This window comes from Podarcis liolepis (genome assembly GCF_965112155.1).
Source record: "Podarcis liolepis genome assembly, chromosome: 17".
NCBI classification, from domain to species: Eukaryota; Metazoa; Chordata; class Lepidosauria; order Squamata; family Lacertidae; genus Podarcis; species Podarcis liolepis.
In genome coordinates this window covers 6,492,275-6,516,269 of record NC_139571.1, presented here as the reverse complement: position 1 = coordinate 6,516,269, position 23,995 = coordinate 6,492,275, and the positions used below count along the sequence as shown (strand labels likewise).

The 23,995-nt window shown below is 45.6% G+C and overlaps 2 protein-coding genes across 2 annotated transcripts; both read right to left on the bottom strand.

The window, feature by feature from the left end:
• Window positions 1–11,156: 11,156 nt before the first annotated feature.
• LOC310696180 (olfactory receptor 1E5-like) lies at window positions 11,157–12,092 on the bottom strand (the record flags this gene model as incomplete). Its single annotated transcript, XM_083481339.1, has 1 exon — window positions 11,157–12,092. The coding sequence occupies one exon, from the start codon at window positions 12,090–12,092 to the stop codon at window positions 11,157–11,159; it is 936 nt and encodes a 311-aa protein (XP_083337465.1).
• A 5,993-nt stretch (window positions 12,093–18,085) lies between these two features.
• Window positions 18,086–21,944, bottom strand: LOC310696179 (olfactory receptor 1L4-like). The gene is made up of 2 exons (XM_083481338.1): window positions 21,888–21,944; window positions 18,086–19,221 (listed from the first exon to the last, which is right to left on the bottom strand). The coding sequence occupies exons 1-2, from the start codon at window positions 21,906–21,908 to the stop codon at window positions 18,283–18,285; spliced, it is 960 nt and encodes a 319-aa protein (XP_083337464.1). The 5' UTR covers window positions 21,909–21,944; the 3' UTR covers window positions 18,086–18,282.
• Window positions 21,945–23,995: the final 2,051 nt, after the last annotated feature.

The following is a 23,995-nucleotide window of genomic DNA, read 5'->3' as shown; positions in this document are numbered from 1 at the left end:
TCTATGAGCAGTGACAGATTCCAGAGGTACCAGTGTGATAGGAATTTTGAGGTCTTAGATACATGGTAATGTTCATAAGTGTACCAACCAAGCATGTACATAGATCAGCACAGGAAGACCAACCTGAAACCATTTTGATTCCCAAACTGACCAAATGTTTTCTCTGCAAGGTCAAAGGAAAATGGAAAAGCCTCCCCATTGTCTTTTCCTTCACAAATTCTGTCTTAAGGGTATGTCTGTGTTTGAATAGGGTGTGAGCCTGTGACATGGCCCAGGAACTAAGTATTTATCATTACAAAAGACTGGCCAGGCTCCCCAGGCAATCCAATCTAGTAAGCAGGTATCCAATCAAGTAACCTGCCAGACAGGAAAAAAACAACATTCACATTTTTGTTTTAGACCGCCTTTTCTGTGATGTAGGTATGATGTATCTGAGGGGTGGTCTTAGGTTACACCCCTTCTGTGATGTATGTATGATGTTTCTGGGGGTGGTCTTGATGTACAGGGTGGCAATTTCAAAAGTCCATATAAGTCCTTGCGTGCCATTGTTCTGGGTTCCTCCTCCCTCCTTTGTGTGGTGAGTAAGGACCCTGTTGCAACAGATCAATAAAGATCAGGCATACTAGCTGCTTTGCTTCTCAATATTCTCTGGTTGGCCTCTGTTATTTTCTCCTACCAATAGGGAACCTACGTAAGGACTCTATATGGGCTCTTGGATACCCCATAAGGGGAAAGGGCAATTTTTGTTTACAACACCAGGCATGCTTAACAGGGTCTGTGTTTACTTTTGGAACAATGAGGCCAAGTAGAGTCCGTGATCTCTTTATGAATTCACATCCCAAGAAGGTCCTGTTTCTTCCATTGCTGCAGCCTCAGATTCCAAGAGACTCCAAATATCATGTCTGACCTCTGCTGCAGCTTGAAACAGACTGCCTGCTTCATGCTTAGAATCATAGAATCATAGAGTTGGAAGAGACCACAAGGGCCATCGAGTCCAACCCCCTGCCAAGCAGGAAAAATGCTTTGCCCCCCACGCTCCAGCTTCAAAAAGGGACAATTATTTCCTGTTTGCTTACCTCCTTGCCCACTGCAGTTCTGCTCCCCCCTCCTGAAACTCTGTCCTTTTGTCTCTGCTAATCATCTCTTACCTCAGCGAGGGCTTTCCCCATTTTCTGTGCAGCTCAGACAGAAAATGGCCTTCTTAATGGGTGTTTCCTGGACATGGAAAAACCACTTTAAACTCAAGCCCCCATTAGGCCCAGGAATTCAGGAGCTTCCTTACATTCTACCCCTTCACTGAATCCAGACATTTTAGAGGAGTCTTGCTCCCACCCAAAAACATAAGAATATTCACACTTACTTAAGTAAAGGCACTTCCTGTTTGCTCTCTTGCTCCTGTCAATGTGAAGAACAAAGGAAGTGGACTTGTTCTGCATAGGACGAAACTGGCTTCCTTCATCTGCTGAGGAGATTAGCTCTGTGTTTTCTGATGCAAGGGAAGCTTTTGTTCATCTCTGCTTAAGGGTGGTGATCTCCAGGGTCCAAGGAAGACTCAACCAGGTTCCCCCTCCAGAATTAATAGAATGCAATAGCATAAACTCTGGAGAATCATCATTCAGAGACCCAACCCATCATTCAGCTTAACAAATTAGCTCGTCCTCATTAATAAGTGTTAGAAAAGTTTTTTCCTTTGAGTATGGATGTTGGAGGATTCTGGTTTGCTCCACAATTGGGAACAAGTATGAAATATACTCAGAGTTGAGTGTGAATTTCATGCTCTTTATTCAACTCATAGTAGCGATGAATGAAACTTTCCCCATAATATCTAGCTATATATACAGTGGCACCTCGGGATGCGAACGGGATCCGTTCCGGAGCCCCGTTTTCATCCTGAATAGAACATAAGTTGTGATGGTGCATCTGTGCATGCGCGGGTCGCGTTTTGCCGCTTCTGCGCATGTGCGTGACGTCACTTTGAGCGTCTGAGCATGCGCGAGCGGCAATACCCAGAAGTAACATGCTCCGTTACTTACGGGTTGCCGCAGAGCGCAACCCGAAGGCGCTCAACCTGAAGCAAATTCAACCTGAAGGTAAAGGTTGTTCTCCAACTGGAGCTCTCACCTCTTTTGCTGACCACCAGCATTATGCTTTCCATTTTTTAGTTTGGAATAGAGTAGTTGCTTCCATAGACATCTGAAGGCAGCCTTGTATTGGGAAGCATTTAATGTGTGATGCTCTGATATTCAAAACTTGCCACACACACTCCAGGTGCAAGATGTTCACACTAGGGCTGGCCCACCCATGAAGCAAGGTGAGGCGATTGCCTCAGGCAGTAGGATCCACGGGGCAGCAGATCTGGCCTCCAATGAATGAATTGGCCACTGCCGCCGCCGCTGCCACAATTGTTGGCAGTTGTGGCACACACCTTAAGAGACCAGATCTGCTGCCTCCCCCCCCCCCCCCCCGCTTCTACATTGGCCAATACATATATTTATTCCCTCTCCTTCCTGGTCTAAATCTTCACTCATTCCTTCTTCCCCAGAGGGGGACACCATTGTGTGGTTCATTTCACATCCCCAAAGGTCTTGCACTGGCCTTGGCTCACGCGTTACAAATATTTTAATTGTACAACTCTGAGAGGATTGGAATCTTTTCTGTGAAGTCACTGCATGCATCCATTTAAAATGGGTGTATACCTTTACCCTTATGCCCAGCAAAGAATTTACACACCAGGAAATAGAAGAAGATTGGTTTATTACACAGAAATGAAAGCAGTGCCCAGCAAAGCAAAGAGGGAGCTGAAGAACAAAATGGGAAAAGGTAAGGGAACACCCAGCTACTTGAAATGAATTCAAATCTCCAGGGAATGATGAGCTGCACCAAGGGTCCTAGAAGGAGCTCGAGGATGTAATCTCAGAACCTCTGTCTATAATCTTTGAAAATTCTTGGAGAAGAAGTGAGGTCACTGCTGTGTGGAGGCGAGCAATTTTTGTTCCCATCTTCAAAGTGGGGTGGGAGGAAGACCAGTCAGCTTGACACTGATACCAGAAAAGGTCCTAGAACAAATAATTATCATACTTGATCAGTCTGTGAGCATTTAGAAAAGGATGCTGTGATTACTAAGATCAGCAAGTAGTGAAGATCCCAAAGCGCTGCATCATAATCTGCTGAAAGAGACAAGGTTTCATAACTTTTATAGACCTTATAACCCATTACTGGAATAGCATTCCTGCTGCCTCTGGAAGAGTAACATCTAGAGAGAACTTAATAGTACATAATATTATTGCATTGTACATTATTAATTGAAAATACTCCCCAGCTCTTCTCCTATTATTTATATATACTTTTCGTATTTTTTTCTCCTTTATTCCTTTACAAATTATAAATAGCATTATTATTATTACTTTCTCTTGCTTTATTTTTCTTTTACCCTCCCATCTTTTCTTTCTTTCTTTCTTTTGTAATTTTCTTTTTGGGTATTTTTTTTTTTTTTTGCTTTGTTTGTTTTGTTTCTCTGTTTCATTTTTGTTGTTTTTCTGGTCATGTTTTTGTGTGGTCTTTGACTTGTGTGGTTTTGTCTTGTCTCCCCCCCCCCCCATTTTTTGTTTTTGTCTTTTGTTGCTGTTTTTCTGTTTTTGATTGTTTTTCCTTTCGCCATCTATTGTTAGCTATTGCAGCTGATATTAGCATCAGATGTCATTAGTTTTGTTGCAAGGTGCTGATTAACTGAGCCGCTAACCTGTTTAAAGATTTATATATATGATCTATCACCCTGAATGAGCAAGTGAACACAAGGATTGCAATCATTTATTATATTTATTTGATCTGATGAAGCTGTGATATTGCTGTATTGATGATAGGCTGCAACTAATTAGATAATTGTTCATAATCAATTTTAAATATACTTAGTGAAACTGGTGAATATAAAGAATTAGTGAATACATAGGCCGGAGATTATTATCAGATTGGTAAAATTGTCGTGATTGTATTAAGAAAGATTGAATTTAATTGATATCCAGTCTGTAAGACAGACAGAAAGAAAACAAATTACCTTGTGAGATAATTGAATTTCATAGTGATGTTTGGTAAAAAAACAACTGTGTCAGGTTCTGCGGCAGTTTTAGCCTCACTAATCAGGAGAACTTCAGTAATTGACATGGATCAACCACTAGATACGAGAGAATTAATTTTAAGTTTGAAGAAAGATATCCAAGATTTAAAAAAAAACAATGTAAATGAAAAGGCAAAAGCAACAGAAGAAAAACTTATTTCAATGGGAGTTAAAATAGATGAAAATGTGAAAATAACAGCTGAGTTATCAACTTAGGTCAACAATTTAGTACAAAAAAATTCAGAACTGACGAAAATAGTGCTAGACCTTAAAGGTAAAACACAGACTCTAGAGGAAGCTCAGAAAAAATTACAAAATGAAAATAGAGAGCTGAAAAGGGAATGCGATAAGTTAAGGAAAGAAACAGCAGTTCTGAAAGGGCAGCAGGATTCAACTCTGGATGCTGTTTCAATGTTGCAAATGTAGAGAAGGGAGAATACCCTAAGAGTCAGAGGATTAACAGTGGACGCAGAGGAAATAACTGGGGGGGGGGGAATCTCAAAAGAGCTAGCAGCTTGGTTAGACCTAGAAGAAGCAGAAATAGTACAAAAATAGAAAAAGCATTCAAAGTCAAATCTAATGTAGCAAAAGCAAATAACTGGCCGGCTGATTGTTTAGTCTCTTTTAACTCTATGGATTTCAGAAACAGAATTTTACAAGCTAGTAACAAGAAGAAATTCCAGTCGGAAGGAAATGATATTATCGTCCACAAGATTATCCCAAATCGATTGATAAAAAAGAGAGAAGCTTACAAACCTCTGGCTGATGCACTAAAGGCAAAGGCAGTGGACTATAGGTGGGAGTACCCTGAAGGCACCTCCTTTTTCTTTAAAGGGAAACGTAGAAAGTGCTTGTCGGCATTAGATGCGGACAAGTTCTGGAGAAAGTACCGGAAAGAGCTCAGAGGAAAAAGACAATTGTTGGGAGAATCAGAGGAAATTGAACAAACAGTTGAGAGTTAGGAGTCAGATCTAAGACGGGAATTTATTAAAAGTATATTGAGACCTTTAATGTGTAATTATTTTATTTTATTTTTTTAACCTGTTGACTTATCATAAGAAATAAAGTATGGATTATAAATCTATTACTTGGAACGTAAATGCCCAGGAGGAAGGCCTCTGGTTTCTTCGGGAAGGTATATTTAAATACCCTTTTCAGTTCATTATATATCATTTCCCAGAAAGCCTTAATCCTTGGGCACGTCCACCAAAGGTGAAAGAAAGTACCTTCAATTTCTTTACACTTCCAACATTCTCTACATTTCAGCAATTGTATGATTCTATGATTCTAAATGGGTGCTGTCTTGGGAAGGAAGATTACACATATATGGGCAGCTATGCAATCATTAAATCAGTGTTTCTCAAACTTGGGTCTCAAACTGTTGTTGAACTAGAATTCCCATCACCACTGACCACTGGTCCTGCAAGCTAGGGATGGTGGGGGTTGTAGTTCAACAATAGCTGGAAACCCAAGTTTGAGAAACACTGCATACAGCACATATACACAACTTATATCTAAAGAGTAAAATAAGTCCCCAGTGAACCAAACCCCCCCCTAAAGCGTGGGTGTAACAATATGCCACAGGCACATGCTAAAAAAAAGAGAACAAGGGAGACGGTTAGTTTGAATCCAACTATGCCCTATAGAGAGGGGGGAAACTTCCAGTGTGAGTGAATAATGTGAAGTGTTGGACAGCTGACTGGGTTCGGTACGTTTCCACTGCTCCAGAATTCCCAGCCAGTAGCAGAGCGGTGGCGCGTGCTTGATGTGTAAGTGAAGAGAGAGTCCATACGCTGTTTCTTTCTAATCTAAACAGCTTTATTTACACAGACAGATAAAATAACAAACACCGTCCGAGACAGCAGACATTGCGTGTGTCTCTCTTTTTTCTCCGTTGAGAAGTGAAAGTAACTCACAGACAAAGAACTCAGCTCCCGGATGTAGGAAGTTCCTCCCCAGATGCTGGACACATAGAGGTTAACCCTATAAGCACCAAACCTCACACCCCCTCTAGTCCTGTATCTGGGGGAATGTAAGTATAACCACTTACCCCAAACACAGACCTTCACAGAACTCCCCATGACGCTGGAAGGTCAACGGTTTCGTGAAACCATCTGCCAAGTTTTTAGCAGTGGGACAGTATTTCAGTTGTACTAATCCCGACCGAACATTCTGGCACACATTCTGAAACTGGATGTCTAGGTGTTTGGTTCTGGCCTTAAACTGCCCAGACTCCGCCAACTTCAGAAAGGGTTGATTGTCCTCCCAAACCGTGACGGGCAAACAATACTCTCTGCAGATCTCTTGAACCAAGCACACATAGAACTCCAATCCCTGCAAATCTCAGACAGCGCACTGAACTCAGCTTCAGTAGAGGAGAGCGCTATGAGACTTTGCTTTCAGGACATCCACCCAACCAAAGAGTCCCCGAACTTCACCACCATACCAGACACGGACTTCCTGTCCGTCAGATTCGCCCAATCGCTGTCTACCCAGCACGTCAGCTTGACGTCGCCCTTGGCTGACAGCTTGAGGCAAAAGTCTTTGGTATGTTGCAGATAACGCAGCACCAGTTTGATACCATTCCAGGCTTGTACGCTAGAGTTTGTAGCTTCCCGGCTGAGCAGATTGGTAGCAAACGCTATATCAGGTCTGCTCCATTGGGACAGATACAACAGACTACCCAGAGCTGACTGAAAGAGCTCAGCATTTTCGAACACAGAGCGTTCTACTTGCTGACTGTCTTTCACGTAGCTAGTCTCCATGGGTGTTCTGACCCCTGCACATTCAGGCATCCTGAACTTCTGAAGCAACTGCTCAATTTTGCCTTTCTGACTGAGCAAGAAACTTCCATCTTCTGAAAATCTCCACACCTAGGAAGAACCTTACTGCACCCAGGTTCTTGAGCTTGAACCGTTTACCAAGGTCTTCGGCAAACTTTTACACCTGTGCACGTGTCTTTGAGACATGGACTATATCATCAACAAAGATTAAAACCAACTCCTGTGACCCTTTAAGGTACAGGCACCTATCAGCAAGACTTCTCTTGAAACCTAGCTTCTCTAAGGCTTCATTCAGACACAAATTCCAGTTTCTGGCCGATTGCCTCAACCCATAGATCGATTTAGGCAATTGCCAAACGATGACTTGTCCATTGGCCTCGAACCCTGGAGGAGGAAGCATGTACAACTCCTCCAGGAGGTCTGAGTTCAAGTAGACTACATCCACATCAAAGTGATGCACCTTCCAACCTCTTTGTGCAGCTATGGCTAAGAGCATGCAGAGTTTCACTTCTGGAAGTAGAAGCATACACCTTAGTGTAATGCAGCCCCTTCCGCTGCTTGAACCCTCTGGCTACTAACCTAGCCATGTACTGCTGTTCTCCAGATTCTGTGGGTTTAAGGCGATAAACCCACCTGCTGCTCACAGCCTGTTTGCCAGCCGGCAATGTTGTGAGGGAAAACACACCTAGAGACTCCATTGAGCTCATCTCCTTCTGCATTGCCTCTTGCCATTTACTGGCTTCTTCTTGAGGCAACTTCTGAACATCCTCAAAACTTTCAGGTTCACACTGAGCCACCCCAACCCACAAACATGTGGCCTCAAACCTGTCAGGCGGTTTACCCTTTGTGGTTCGGGTTGATCTCCTCAGCGTGAGCTCCGGTACCCGCTCTGACCCACTAGGGCCAGCTAGACCATCCCCAGCGTCAGAGAGCTCCCCCTCTGACCTGCTGCGTCTTTTTAACCTTACAGCTGGACCTGTGGGTGAGGATGGTTCACTCTTTGGCTGTCTTGACAGCCTTTGGAGAGGTTCTAGGATGCACCTGCTCTGGACTCTTTTCCTCAGCAGCAGGATCAGGCTCCACCTCCTCCTCATCATCTGTGTCAAGAAAACTCTCTGAAACAACATCTGGGTTACCATGTATGCGCGTCCACCCACTTTGCTCACAAAACTCAGCACTGCTGCTCACTAGCAGTCTGGATTGACTACCTTCTGGATAGGCAAATCTCCACCCCTTGGTACCTGGTTCATACCCAATGAAGATCGTCTTCCTGGACCTTGGTCCACCCTTTCTGCATTTGGCCTTTGGTATAAGTACCCAAGCCTCGCAGCCAAAAACACAGAAGAAATGCACCTTGGGCTTCTTGCCATGCAGCAGAAAATAGGGCGTTTCCCCTACAACAGAAGAAAATGAGCGATTCTGAGAAAGCGACGCACAGCGCCAGGCTTCAGCCCAAAAGCACTGTGGGAGCCCAGAATCAAACAGCATAGCAGCCATGGCCTCTTGCAGTGTTCTGTTCTTGCCTTCAGCAACACCATTCTGTTGAGGACTGTGTGGTGCTGTCAACCTGTGACCAATACCCTTCTGGCGGAAGAAATTCTGCAGCACAGACCCAGTAAACTCCGCCCCCATCACTCTGAACGTTGTGGACCTTTGTAGAGATTTGCAATTCTACAGCAGAGATCCAGTCTTTCACCAATGCAGCAGCTTCCCCTTTGTGTTTAATCGAGAAGACCCAAGAGTTCCTAGAAAAATCATCCAAAAGAAGCAAAATACATTTTGCCCCACCCAGACTGGCTACTGGCATAGGGCCACACAAGTCTGCATGCACCAGCTCAAAAGGCTTGGCTGTTTCTCTGCTAGACTTGGGGTATGTGCACATTTTTACCTTGGACTGCTTACAAGCTCTGCAATCTAAAAACTTATCACATGCCTTCATTTTACACCCCTCTGTACACCCCGTGACATAATTCCAATTCATATGCCCATATGTCTAGCAGAGAAACAGCCAAGCCTTTTGAGCTGGTGGAATTATGCCCTCGTGACAATTCCAATTCATATGTGCCATCCTGCGATGCCGTAGGTGGGAACAGCCATCATGTGTTGGGACATTTGCACACTGCACCTGTGCTACCTCAGTGGGACTGTTATTTGCAATAGGCATTTCCACCACGAACAGCCTGTTCTTGCATTCAACACTGAACAGTTGTCTCCCACCCCTGGAAAAAAAACACATGTTATTCTCAAAACAAACGCTGAAGCCATCAGTGACTAATGCAGAGACAGACAAAAGACAGCTGGACATTTCTGGAACCACATAGGCTTGAATCTCGTGCTCCAAGAACGGACAATAAAGAGTCCCAGCATGACGGTTTGACCATTCTTAACAGCCTTGCAATCCCAAAGAAGCCCAGCAGATGGAACCAGAGAATGCGTTGCTCCACTGGCAATGACGAAGGTCAGCCCAGCTTCCTGTTTACAGCCTTTAACCGTTGCCATGGAAGCTGCAAGGTGATACTGAGAAGACTTATCTTTGCTTTCACCTCGGTTGGAACTTTTGGACATCTTCCCATGCCTCGCTGCTGTGGAAGAGCCCGTTATCTGCATCTGTTGCTTGACCTTGCATTCCTGAGCCTCTGCCGGACAGTCTCTCATGAGATGGGAGGGGGACCCACATCTGTTGCAGTGTCTCGAAGCAAAGGCTTTTACAGACTCCTCATAGCTTCTTGCTGCACCCCACTCCTCCTTGGGGCACATCCTGCATCTGCTCGCCCAGCTCTCAGTCTCTTCTCCTGTTCATCAACTAATCTCCCAGTAATATACTCCAGAGAAAGCTGGTCCGATGGCATAGTCTCCATCATCAGAACCAGGTTCTCATAACTCCTGTCCAAAGAGCTCAGCAGGGTGTATGCCTTGAGCTCATCAGGGAAAGGTACATTCAGCTGACGCAGCTTAGTGAAAATGGACAGCAACTGTGTGATGTGATCACGTACCGATTCCCCTGGAGACAGCCTCTTCTCAAAAAGAGAGCGTATCACATGGATCTTGGCACCAGCTGTGGTTCTTTGATGCACTCTGACCAAAGCCGTCCAAATCCCATGGCAAGACAATAACCCATCAATGTGAGGCAATTGAAACGCCTCAAGAGCCATTACAATATGGGACATAGCTTTCTGGTCCTTCTTAATTGCGGCGTTAACTCTCTCAATCTCAGCAGCATTTGCCCCAGCAGCTGCCACTGGTGACTCATTTTGGGTGCACTCCCATTGTTGTTTGCCCAACAGCCAATATTTGATCTGCCTCGACCAGTCCTCCCAATTGCAGTCATTCAATTGCTCAAAAGGAACATTGAAAGTCTCATGCGATTGAGATGGATTTTGCTGCGCCATCTTCCCGAGGCTATAAGCTTACTCATGCTTTCTGCCGGCCGGTTGCTTCAAAGATGCTTCCTGCAGCAAGCTCCACTTTCACCAGCGACATCACAGCTGCCTCTGCCCCTTTCCCAGCAGCAGGCAGGATCTCAGAGCTGGACTCTGCTTTGTCTCATCCTCACACTCAGCACAAACGTGGCCTGGGTCCTTCCATAACCTGTTGGACAGCTGACTGGGTCCGGTACGTTTCCACTGCTCCAGCGGCGGCGTGTGCTTGATGTGTAAGTGAAGAGAGAGTCCATACGCTGTTTCTTTCTAATCTAAACAGCTTTATTTACACAGACAGATAAAATAACAAACACCGTCCGAGACAACAGACATTGCGTGTGTCTCTCTTTCTTCTCCGTTGAGAAGTGAAAGTAACTCACAGACAAAGAAATGAGCTCCCGGATGTAGGAAGCTCCTCCCCAGATGCAGGACACATAGAGGTTAACCCTATAAGCACCAAACCTCACACAAAGACCATTTGGTTGCCTATACTATTCCTGAATCATATATCTACTCTTGGAAGATTTAATTATCTAATTGAAGTCTGGTTACTACTTACAGGGGAGTGATAGTTAATATAAGGCAAATATAAGATTATGATGCTGATCTTTACTGTAAGTATTAGGGTTAAGATATTTGCTTATGGTAGTTCAGCTAATCCTAGCACATGCAGGCCCCAAATACCTGAAAGACAGATTGCAGTCCATTTCCCCATTACAGATACCCAACATTTTGGCCCAAGTTAAAAACAGACCCGAAAGCGCACACACCATCTGTGTGCTCTGCTATCCAAGTGATGTTGGCTTCCACTCCTGCTACTATAAGGAGTGACAGCAAAAGCCACTAATGAAAATGGTGCCTAATGATCCTCTTCAAGGCTGCTTTCATCTCACTATTCCTGAGACTGTAGATGAAGGGATTCAGCATAGGGGTCACCATGGTATACATGACAGCAGCCACAGTGTCCTTGCGATCCGAGTTGTTGGAACGTGGCTTGAAATAAACCCAGCTCACAGTACCATAAAACAAGACCACCACAGCAATGTGGGACCCACATGTGGAGAAAGCCTTTTTCTTTCCAGAGTTGGATGGGATCTTCAGGATGGTGTAGAAAATGCCCATATAGGAGATGACGATCAGCACAAACGGCCCCAGGATCTCCACCACCGCTTCAGTCTGAAGCAGCATTTCTATGAGACTGCTGTCTGAGCAAGAGATCTCCAACACAGGGTAAAGATCGCAGAAGAAATGTGGGATCTCTCTAGAGTCACAGAAAGACATGTGGGACATCAAAATGGTATAAAGCAGAGAGTGGGCAATAGGGATAACCCAGGACACTGTTGCTAGGAGGAGGCAACGCTTACGGTTCATCAGGGCAGAATAACGCAGGGGGAAGCAGATGGCCACGTAACGGTCATAGGCCATGGAAGCCAACAGGAAGCTGTCTGAGTTGCCAAAAGACATATAAAAGTACATCTGGACCAGGCAGGCATGATAGGAGATGGTCTTTTTCTGAGACAACAAGTTTTCTAGCACTTTGGGGATGGTGGTGGAGGTGAAGCCCAAGTCAGCTAAGGCAAGGTGGCTGAGGAAGAAATACATAGGAGCCTGGAGGAGCCGTAAATCAGAACGGATCAAGAAGATGATTGTTGCGTTCCCCAGTATGGTCAGCAGGTACATTGAGAAGAATAGCAGGAAGAGGAGTCCTTGGAACTCTGGCTGGGTTGGGAAGCCACGGAGGAATAAATCAGAGAAGTCTGTTGCATTCCCAGGACTCATTAGGCTAAAGAAGAAGAAGAAATGTTTAGGCTAGTAAATTCTCCACCCTCTGCTTGCTAGCTGCCCAAACTGAACTATGCGGAAATCCCTCTTTCCTCTCCTCATATCATATTCTCCATGTCTGTTTTTGAGATACTGCTAGACATTGATATAGCAAGGGACTTTAAGACTCTGGATTAGAAGGTGAAGGGCCTTAGGGTACAGGTGGTTTTTTCATCCCTGCTTCCTGTTGAAGGTTGTGGCCCATGAAGAGAGGGGAAGATACTGGGGGTAAATCAGTGGCTGCTCAGGTGTTGATGTCAGGAATGATTTGGCTTCTTGGACCATGGTTTCTGCTTCCTTGAGGATGGACTTCTGGCAAGAGATAGGTTATACCTCACAGTGGTCAGCAAGAATGTGTTTGCTCATCAGGAGAGCTTTAAACTAAATCCTGAGGAGGAGGAAGACAATATTACAGACGAAAGGAAAACACTTGGTGGTGGGGTTAATGGCTCTGTTGATGCATGGGAAACTGAGGTGGTGCTACAGAAACCTGCTAAAGGGCAGGAAACTACAAGAAGGAAGCAGCTGGACGGAACATCTTGTGGTTTCAGTTGTCTCTATACAAATGCACAGAGCATGGGAAAAAATGAAGGCGAATCTGAATTCTTAATACAGGGTGGTGGCAGATATGACCTAATAGACACTACTGAAACCTGGTGGGATAAGACACATGATTGGAATGTAGAAATTGAGGGGTACCACCTATTCAAATGGAATGGACCAAACAGAAAGAGTGGAGGGGAGGAGTATTATATGATGTGTACACTTGTGAAGAGATCCATGACCTGGAGCATGGAAGGCAAGTTGAGAATATATGGGAGGAAATAGTAGGAGAGAGGAACAACAGTGACCTTACTGTGGGTGTCTGTTATAGACCTCCAAGCCAGAGACTTGGATGATGCAGTCAGCAGTATGCTTAAGGAGAGATATCTGTACAAAACATCCAGCCCCTGGCATTTATTTCTTTTTGCTATGAAAGTTTTAGCAAGCTATCTCCATCATCAGATATGCCAAGAGGTCACATCCACACCAATGTGGATTTAAAGCACATCTGAAAAACATAGTAAGTCTCCCCCCCACCCCAAGAATTCTGAGAACCGTAGTTTGTTAAGGGTGCTGGGAATTGCTTCTCTGTGAGTGGCAAAATACAGTTCCCAGAATTATTTGGGGCTAGTCATGTGCTTTAATTGTATTGGGTGAATTTAGCAGATACTGATTAGTAACCATTAAATAATCCTCAATAGGTTTCTTGGATGTTAGAAGCTTTTAAGTGGAGAACACATTGTTTCACCAATCTATGAGCAGTGAGAGATTCCAGAGGTACCAGACATGCTTAAGAGGGTCTGTGTTTACTTTTGGAACAATGAGGCCAAGTGGAGTCCGTGATCTCTTTATGAATTCACATCCCAAGAAGGTCCTGTTTCTTCTATTGCTGCAAGAGACTCCAAATATCATGTCTGACCTCTGCTGCAGCTTGAAACAGACTGCCTGCTTCATGCTTTGCCCCCCACGCTCCAGCTTCAAAAAGGGACAATTATTTCCTGTTTGCTTACCTCCTTGCCCACTGCAGTTCTGCTCCCCCCTCCTGAAACTCTGTCCTTTTGTCTCTGCTAATCATCTCTTACCTCAACAAGGGCTTTCCCCATTTTCTGTCCAGCCCAGACAGAAAATGGCCTTCTTAATGGGTGTTTCCTGGACATGGAAAAACCACTTTAAACTCAAGCCCCCATTAGGCCCGGGAATTTAGGAGTTTCCTTACATTCTAACCCTTCACTGAATCCAGACATTTTAGAGGAGTCTTGCTCCCACCCAAAAACATAACAATATTCACACTTACTTAAGTAAAGGCACTTCCTGTTTGCTCTCTTGCTCCTGTCAATGTGAAGAACAAAGGAAGTGGACTTGCTCTGCATAGGACGAAACTGGCCTCCTTCATCTGCTGAGGAGATTAGCTCTGTGTTTTCTGATGCAAGGGAAGCTTTTGTTAATCTCTGCTTAAGGTTGGTGATCTCCAGGGTCCAAGGAAGACTCAACCAGGTTGCCCCTCCAGAATTAATAGAATGCAATAGCATAAACTCTGGAGAATCATCATTCAGAGACCCAACCCATCATTCAGCTTAACAAATTAGCTCGTCCTCATTAATAAGTGTTAGAAAAGTTTTTTCCTTTGAGTATGGATGTTGGAGGATTCTGGTTTGCTCCACAACTGGGAACAAGTATGAAATATACTTGGAGTCGAGTCTGAATTTCATGCTCTTTATTCAGCTCATACTAGCAATGAATGAAACTTTCCCCCAAATGTCTAGCTATATATACAGTGGTACCTCTGGATGCGAACGGCTCCGTTCCGGAGCCCTGTTCGCATCCTGAATAGAACGCAAGACGCAATGGTGCATCTGCGTGTGTGCGGGTTGCGTTTTGCCACTTCCGCGCATGCGCGTGACGCCATTTTGAGCGTATCTGATGCGCGAGCGGCGGAACCCGGAAGTAACGCACTCCATTACTTCCGGGTTGCTGGGGAGCACAACCCAAAAGCACTCAACCTGAAGCACATCCAGCACGAGGTATGACTGTACATTATTTACACAATGGGCCCCGCGTGATTGGCTAATTCCGGGCCGCTCCTGTAGGCCAATCAGGTTGCTGATTCACTTCATCCAGGAGCCCAATTGGCTGCTCCTGCAGGCCAATCAGGTCGCTGATTCACTTCCACCTGGAGCTGGATTGGGTGGCTCCTGCGGACCAATCAGACTGCTGTATTCTTGATCCTAATGTTCTAGGACTCAGCTCAGTACATAACAAAGCATAATCTCCGGGGGCTGGGGGCGGTCTTTGCAAAGATCAGAACAGATGTGAGGGATAATCTACAAATCTATACCCAAAGGAGATTGACAGCACAACAGTACACAATGGTCTAAGGGCTGCCTCCTTTCTAAACATTTTACATTGGCAAGATTTTGATTTGGAACAGGAGATGGGATGGACTGGGGTGGACTGGGCCAAAGAAAGGAGATTCTCCATGTACCAGAGAGGAAGCAACTGGGATCCTGGAATTGTGTTTGAAGCAGCTACAGAAATTGCCAGCAGGGGTTCAGCTTCTGCACTACTCAGTGAGTTTTGAGGGATACAATGGAGATCTCTTCCATGACTTGCATAAAGGAAGGAGTGGGGAAATGAGCAGAAAAGACTGGGGGATATATCACCCTCCCTCTAACCCAGTGGTGTGGGTTCATTGAAATAGGGGAACTAGGCTAGTTCCCTAAACGTTTCCCTTGCGCCTCCTTCCTAAAGCCTGGGAAGCTTCTGCCTGGCTTAGGAAGAGAGGTGCGATGCTCCGAAGGGTCCAAGAGCCCTCCCGCCACCTTCCCAAAGCCCACCTAGCTGTAGGAAGGAGGCAGCAGAGCTCCAGCATCCTGTTAGAAGCCTGGTGCCTCATTCCCAAAGCCCGGGACATTCTCTCACGAGATGGGAGGGGGACCCACATCTGTAGCAGCGTCTCGAAGCAAAGGCTTTTACAGACTCCTCATTGCTTCTTGCTGCACCCCATTCCTCCTTGGGGCACATCCTGCGTCTGCTCGCCCAGCTCTCAGTCTCTTCTCCTGTTCATCAACTAATCTCCCAGTAATATACTCCAGAGAAAGCTGGTCCGATGGCATAGTCTCCATCGTCAGAACCAGGTTCTCATAACTCCTGTTCAAAGAGCTCAGCAGTGTGTATGCCTTGAGCTCATCAGGGAAAGGTACATTCAGCTGACGCAGCTTAGTGAAAATGGACAGCATCTGTGTGATGTGATCACGTACCGATTCCCCTGGAGACAGCCTCTTCTCAAAAAGAGAGCGTATCACATGGATCTTGGCACCAGCTCTGGTTCTTTGGTGCACTCTGACCAAAGCCGTCCAAATCCCATGGCAAGACAATAACCCATCAATGTGAGTTAATTGAAACGCCTCAAGAGCCATTACAATATGGGACATAGCTTTCTGGTCCTTCTTAATTGCGGCGTTAACTCTCTCAATCTCAGCAGCATTTGCCCCAGCAGCTGCCACTGGTGACTCATTTTGGGTGCACTCCCAGTGTTGTTTGCCCAACAGCCAATATTTGATCTGCCTCGACCAGTCCTCCCAATTGCGGTCATTCAATTGCTCAAAAGGAACATTGAAAGTCTCATGCGATTGAGATGGATTTTGTTGCGCCATCTTCCCGAGGCTATAAGCTTACTCATGCTTTCTGCCGGCCGATTGCTTCAAAGATGCTTCCTGCAGCAAGCTCCACTTTCACCAGCGACATCACAGCTGCCTCTGCCCCTTTCCCAGCAGCAGGCAGGATCTCAGAGCTGGACTCTGCTTTGTCTCATCCTCACACTCAGCACAAACGTGGCCTGGGTCCTTCCATAACCTGTTGGACAGCTGACTGGGTCCGGTACGTTTCCACTGCTCCAGAATTCCCAGCCAGTAGCAGAGCGGCAGCGTGTGCTTGATGTGTAAGTGAAGAGAGAGTCCATACGCTGTTTCTTTCTAATCTAAACAGCTTTATTTACACAGACAGATAAAATAACAAACACCGTCCGAGACAACAGACATTGCGTGTGTCTCTCTTTCTTCTCCGTTGAGAAGTGAAAGTAACTCACAGACAAAGAACTCAGCTCCCGGATGAAGGAAGCTCCTCCCCAGATGCAGGACACATAGAGGTTAACCCTATAAGCACCAAACCTCACACAAAGACCATTTGGTTGCCTATACTATTTCTGAATCATATATCTACTCTTTGCCACTTCCGTGCATGCGAGTGACGTCATTTTGAGCGTGTGCAATGTGCGAGCGGCGGAACCCGGAAGTAACACACTCCATTTCTGCCCAGCTTAGGGAAGGAGGCACAATGCTCACAGGCACAACATCAACACCCCCTCATCTCCCTGGCTAGCTGGTGCCCCTATGAAAAAATTCACCGCACGCCACTGCTCTTACCCCAAGTATAATTGGAGCCACATTTTTCACCAGCTGCAGCCTCTGGACCATCTTCAAGGTCAGCCCCACTTAGAGGGCATTAGAGTAGTCCAAACAGAAATTTCCATTAGATAAATTTTGTGCCCAGCTCCATTTTTTACAAGACTTGAAATAAATATCTCCATTCTACTCTATCAAACACTTTTTCTACATCTATAAATAACAGTCCATATGGACTGCATTGTTTTCTAATTATATAATTAATGTTCAGCTAATATTCAGTTAGATGCCATTTTGCTGTTCATAAGAAATGCTGTTTGATCATTCTTTATAGAGTTGTCAAAAAATGTAAATCTTGCCACCAAATTACCTGCCTAGTGTTTAAAATATTGATTAAGTAATATGATAGGCTGTAAGACTAAGCTTAACCTGCACATATCCCTGGTCTGTCAATCTTTGCTTTGCTTCCCCCTCCCCCTTGACAGTATTGAGAGATTTTAATAGATGATTAATAAAATTATCTGGGAAATTCTCATAATACTCAGCTTTAAAGTCATCTGGGCCTCAGCCAGGAGTTTTGCTGCCCCTTTGTCTTTTAATCAACTGAGTTAATTCTGCTATTGTAATTAGGTTTTAAAGAATTTTTCTTTCATCAAAAAAGATTTTAGGTAAAACATTTTCTTTACACATAATATCCATTCTTTCATAATTGATATCAAAAAGTACTGCTTCGTCAAATCTGCATTAATTCCAGCACAAAATAAATGAAGTCCAGTTTTGCTATTAAAAAACTTGGGTTCTTTTCTCTTGTAATTGTCATATCTAGTAATTTTATTCAGTAGGATGGTGTTCCAGTTCCTTCTCAACCACTGATAACATTTTGTTGTATCATTACATGTACAATACAAATTTTCAAAAGCACACACCTGAAAACCAACCGATGCAACATTGGTCCATGATTGTCAAAGATTGACTTCTACCGTTTTTTCTTCTTATTTCTGAAATCACATGTCATGGTCTAAATCTGAATGCACTTTTAACTTCTGATGGACTCAGAAAAAGTCACATTCCTGCAGGTGTTCTAAAGGAAGGGATAGATGTCTCTTGGGCTTCTGAAATTAAATTTGCTTGGACTGCCGTGCTAAAACTATTGATAATTAACATCTTTTGGGTTGAGTTTTAAAGAAATATGGGGATTTCAAAGCTCATCTTCCACCTTTAATCCCTAGATACTTCCTCAGAGAATGCTGAATCTCAGAATTCCTCAGGCTGTAAATGAAGGGGTTCAGCATGGGAGTCACAACTGTGTAGGCCACAGACATCACTCGGACCTTGGAGCCAGAATAGGTGGAGGACGGGCGGACATACACAGCTATAACAGTTCCAAAGAACAAAACGACTGTGGTGAGGTGAGCGCTGCAGGTGGAAAAGGCCTTTCGCTTCCCAGCAGCTGATGGGATCTTGAGAACCTTGGAGAAAATGAGGATGTAGGACAGAAGAGTGACCATGAAAGGTCCCACCATGGTCACAGTGCCCTCAGTGAGGGTCGTCATCTGGATTGCTGAGGTGTCTGAGCAGGAGAGCTTGATCAAGGGATGGAGGTCACAGAAGAAATGGGGGATCTCCCCGGAGGCACAGAAGGAAAGGAAAGACATCATCAGGGTGTAGAGCAACGAGTGGAGAAAGCCTAGGACCCAACAGCCTGTAGCCAACAAGAGGCAGTGTTTTGTGTTCATCAGCACAGCATAGCGAAGTGGGTGGCAAATGGCCACAAAGCGATCATAAGCCATGGAGGCCAGGAGAAAACTTTCAGTGTTTCCAAACCCCAGGAAGAAAAACATCTGTGTCAGACACCCTCGATAGGAGATGTGCTTGGTATGAGTCAATAGGTTCTGCAGCATCTTAGGGACAGTGGTGGAGGAAAACCCCATATCGGCTAATGAGAGATGACTGAGGAAGAAATACATGGGGGAGCAGGAGAGCCGGACATCGCAGTAGATGAGCAGGACAATCACTGAGTTGCCCAGTAGGGTCAGCAGGTACATGAAGAGGAAGCCAGGGATGAGGAGACACTCGTATCCTGACTGGTTTGAGACAAGACCCTGCAGGATGAATCCATCGGGATACGTCATGTTGCCCTGAGGCTGAGAAAGAGTGGGGGAAACAGAACTGACGGCATGTTCCCCTTGTACACTTGATAGTAACAAGAATACAAGAGGACACTCCACAGAAGGAATGACAAAGCAAACACATTTCCTTTCCCCATGCTTCCAATGCCAGCAGTGGTGAGGAGGCAGGTGAGTTCTCCTAGTGTGTTTGCATCTCCCAACTGCAAAAGCCTGGGGACAAGAAATGTAAAATCATTTGTGTTTTCCTCTCTCAATTTTTCTGGGGAACACACCTAAATCCGGAAGTAGGATTTGAGCAAGAAGTTATCACTTGGCTCTCCTAGTCCCAATTGTGGAAATTTATCAAATGGCACACTTGTAGGTCACACCAAAGATGGTAGTGTTCATGGGAGATCACACTCGGTATGTGCACACTAGCAGGAAATGTGGTGATGGGGCCCTTCAGTGATTTTGGGGCCCAGAATCATTGATACTAGGGCCCTTCTATAGATTCTGGGGGCCAGAAAATGTCCAGCCTTGCCCACTGCTGGTGGCGGTCACTTCTGAAGTTGTTTTGGGGGGAAAGTGGTAGAAAACAGGTGGGGGCAGGATGGCTAATAAACAGGTATGATGGGGTTTGTAGTGTAACCACAGGCTAGCGCCCCCCCCCTGCTTTATAGCAAAGTGGGTTTGGGGGGGTTACTTTTTACCACAAATGGACCACACAGGTAAGGCAAGCAGAGGCTTTCCCACCCCCCATTTTCTCTCACCGTGCACTCCATTGCATGCAGCACTTTTTGACCCCATCCTGCATCAATTTCTGGGAGGGTTGGGACTTGAGAGTCTGCAGCAAAGGAATGTAAGGGGGTGGGGGAGATCCTAAGCAACCCTGTTGAGGTCAAGCGTCAGCCTCCTTCCTATTTTAGACGTGAATGGGGAGTGGGAATATGAGAATAGCAAGAATGGCTTCCGCCACCTGTCTCAGGTAAGCGATTCAGAGCTTTCCCATATTCCAACAGAATATTAAAATGCAATAGTCTGTTAAGCATTAAAAGCTTCCCTAAACAGGGCTGCCTTCAGATGTCTTCTAAAAGTCTGGTAGTTGTTGTTCTCCTCTGGTGGGAGGGCATTCCACAGGGCGGGTGCCACTACTGAGAAGGCCCTCTGCCTGGTTCCCTGTAACTTGGCTTCTCGCAGCAGGGGAACCACCAGAAGGCCCTCGGCGCTGGACCTCAGTGTCCGGGCAGAACAATGGGGGTGGAGATGCTCCTTCAGGTATACTGGACCTGAGTAATAATATTTTACACCAGCAGTTCTATGGAGTTGTTTCTTTAGTAGCCAGCCAATTTAATAATTGCTCTGTATTGCTTTTAATGGCTTTTTAAAAGATTCCACATTGCTGAGGACTCCCCTCAGCATAGATTCCCTCTCATAGATCATTCTATGAGAGGAAGGTATATAAATATTTTAAGCAGACAAACAATTTTTCAGTTGAAGTTAAAGTGTTCCAAAAATCAGAATTATTAATAATTTATGTTTATGAGAATTAATTAATCATGCTTGATTTGCTTTTGTACTAATTGCTTGCTTCTAAGTATATTTTTTCTAAAGCACAGGACAGTCAGAGAGGGAATGAAATGCAGGCTATGTGTAAGCAGATAATACCAAGAACAGAGCTGGCAGAACCAGCTAGCAGAACAAGGGTTTGCAACAAATTGGGCTGGCAGAGAGGAATTGGCAGTGCAGTGCAGGATAGATAACATGGCAAATACTCCTTTGTTTAACACTGTTTCTCTGGAATGCATTTTTTATATATAAACTGTGATTTCTCTCTGTACCACGCAGACCCTTATTCTGACATGAGAAGTCAGCGGTCTGTCCCTTCTTTAGGTAAAGGTAAAGGGACCCCTGACCATTAGGTCCAGTCGTGGCCGACTCTGGGGTTGCAGCGCTCATCTCGCTTTATTGACCGAGGGAGCCGCCGTACAGCTTCTGGGTCATGTGGCCAGCATGACTAAGCCACTTCTGGCAAACCAGAGCAGTGCACGGAAACGCCGTTTACCTTCCCGCTGGAGTGGTACCTATTTATCTACTTGCACTTTGACATTCTTTCGAACTGCTAGGTTGGCAGAAGCAGGGACCGAGATACGGGAGCTCACCCCATCACCGGGATTCGAACTGCCAACCTACTGATTGGCAAGTCCTAGGCTCTGTGGTTTAACCCACAGTGACACCCGCGTCCCTTCTTTATTCAGCTGAATAAACCTGAGTTCTGCCTCTTAAGAAGTCTGATTCCCTTTCCTTGAGTGGAAAATCTGGAACACCTATCCAAGGGAAGAACCAGTGGCGTAGCGTGGGTTGTCAGCACCCGGGGCAAGGCAAGTAATTTGCGCCCCCTAACCCGTGGATTTGCGCCCCCTAACCCCCAGATTTTGCGCCCGGTGCGGCCCCCCCCGCACCCCCCACTCTACGCCACTGGGAAGAACAGCATAGATTTCTGCAAGAAAGGATTTATAGTGTGATCCTAATCTCCCAAATATACCAGCTGGGAGAGTTTAGAGTGTGGGGTGAAATCTCCCTTGATCCTGGCCACCTTCACTTGCAGAGGAGATCTGCTGGAGGATGCAACCCCTGAGATAGCTGCCTCCTTAGGTTTGTTCTGCAATGAAACATTTTGGGGAGGTTAAGATAATGGGACTCACCAGGGCAGGAGACGTTGACATGGTCAGACAAGTAGTTCCATCACATCCTGATGTTGTGATCTGTGCAAAGAACATAAATTTTGGAGGGAAAAAACTAGGTTGAGGCAAACCGTTGACAGTGGCAAGAAATGAGGATTCCTTTGCTGGCTGTAATTTTTGATGCTTTAATTTATAGTGAATTGCCCTGAGACCCCTGGGTATAGGGTGGTATATAAATTCAATAATAATAATAATAATAATGGAAACCTGTTAACTTTTAAAAACTAACCATTTCAGAGGTTTCATAAGTGAGGAGTGGGGGATTCCTGTAATAATGATATTCCCAACTGATAGAGGAAACACCTCAAAGTTAATATATTCAATGTCTATTGCAAGAAGTGATCATTTCGTGGCAAGATCACCCAGTTGGTTTCCCTGTTCTAATGAATCAGTGGCTGCAGCATGTCTTTCTCCTCCTTAGTTCTCTGGTCAGCAGACTCTTTTTACCCTCTCGAGTCCCAGGTGGATTAGAACATGACCAGAGCCCTGCTGGATCAAGCCAAAGCTCTTTCGAGTCCAGCGTCCTGTTCTTAAAACATCCTATCAGATGGCTGCGGGAAGACAACAAAGAGCAGGCTCTGAATGTAACTGCACTCTCCCCACCAGTAATCTCCGGTGACTGGTATCCAGAGATACATGACTGGTATTCTGAGCCAGACCATTAATCCATCTGGTTCAGTATGGTCTACACTGACTGGGTGCAGCTTTCCAGAGTTCGAAACAGAGAATTTCCCCAGTCCTACCTGGAGATGCTGGGGACTGAACCTGGGATCTTCTGCATGCAAAAGAGATGTTCCACCACTGAGCTATGGCCCTTCCCTTAATTGTGTGAACCCATTGCTATTTCAATAGATTGGGAGGTTTCCTCCAGAGGCAGCAGCAGGTGCCAGCTGGGTGCATGTGAGGCTTGTTAATCAAACCACTTCTCCCCTCTAGAGAGCTGTACTTTCTTAGCTAAACTCAAGAGAGGGCCCAGACATAGCTGTCAACTTACAGATTTGAAAATAAGGGATCAGCAGCCAAAATAAGGGGTTTTGCTTATACAGAAATCCGGCACTGATGGAGCCAGGCTGCTTTGGCTGCAACTGACTGTGTTTTGCAGGGGGTTGCACTAGATGATCCAAAGGGTCTACAACTCCGACCAAAGAAGAGGGGCAGACAAAACTGATGAACAACGTCGAGATGGCAAAGCTTACAGGCAGAATTAGAAACCAGGAAGAGGTTCTTTTTAATAAAGAATGGGGAAAGTTTATAATTTATTTGAAAAGCTATTGTAAAGAGTTTCATACACTGGTAGGATTGACAGAAAACTTGTAGTAAAAATTTGAACTATGGATGGACAAATGATTTATAAAAATAGAGTTATGAAAGGGATGCAGAGGGGGAAATCACTACATTAAGATGCTGCACAGGTTGGAGGGGATGCTAAGCAGCACGTTGGGGCTGCCGTCGTCCTGGCGCGAGGAGTTCCATCGGCCCTTCCCTGCCCGAGAGAGAGGGAGGGAGGGAGACTTGCCCATGCTGCCCGTGAGCCCGGCATGAGGCGGCTTCGGTGCTACGGCGGCCGCTGAAGTGCTGCCCTTCTGTGTCCCTCCCCATCCCCTCCTCTTCCTCCTTCCTCAGGCTGCCTCCTCAGCCACCGCCGCCACTTCCGGCTTCCCCTGGCACTGCGGCGGAAGTCTCGCAAGAGAGGGGCTGCCTGCCCGCCCGCCGCCACCTGTCTCCTCACAACGTGCCCCTGAGGGGGAAAAGGGAGAGATGGAGATGCGGCAGCCAGTGCGCGCTCTCTCTCTTGCGCTCTCTCTCATGGTGTAGCCTCCCGAGCTGGGCGAGCATGAAACCTGGGAAATTTAAGGGACATCATCAGTCCAGGACAGCAGTGGGAGACTGTGCTGGGATAAGGGAGTTTCCCACCAAATAAGGGGCGGTTGACAGCTACAGGCCCAGATCAGAAGGTTTGTAATCACCAGTGATGCAATTTTGCATGCACTGGTGGTGGGATATAAAGATGCTTTGCATGGAACCTCCTCTCTCAGGGCGGCCTCTGAGCTGTTGCTGAAGGCACCCCC

Excerpts from the sequence above, each read along its gene's own strand:
- LOC310696179 (XM_083481338.1), bottom strand. The coding sequence starts at position 21,908 with ATGTCAACGTCTCCTGCCCTG. Across the intron at positions 19,222-21,887 it reads TGTCAACGTCTCCTGCCCTG|CCTCAGGGCAACATGACGTA; the intron begins GTGAGTCCCATT and ends ACTCTTTCTCAG.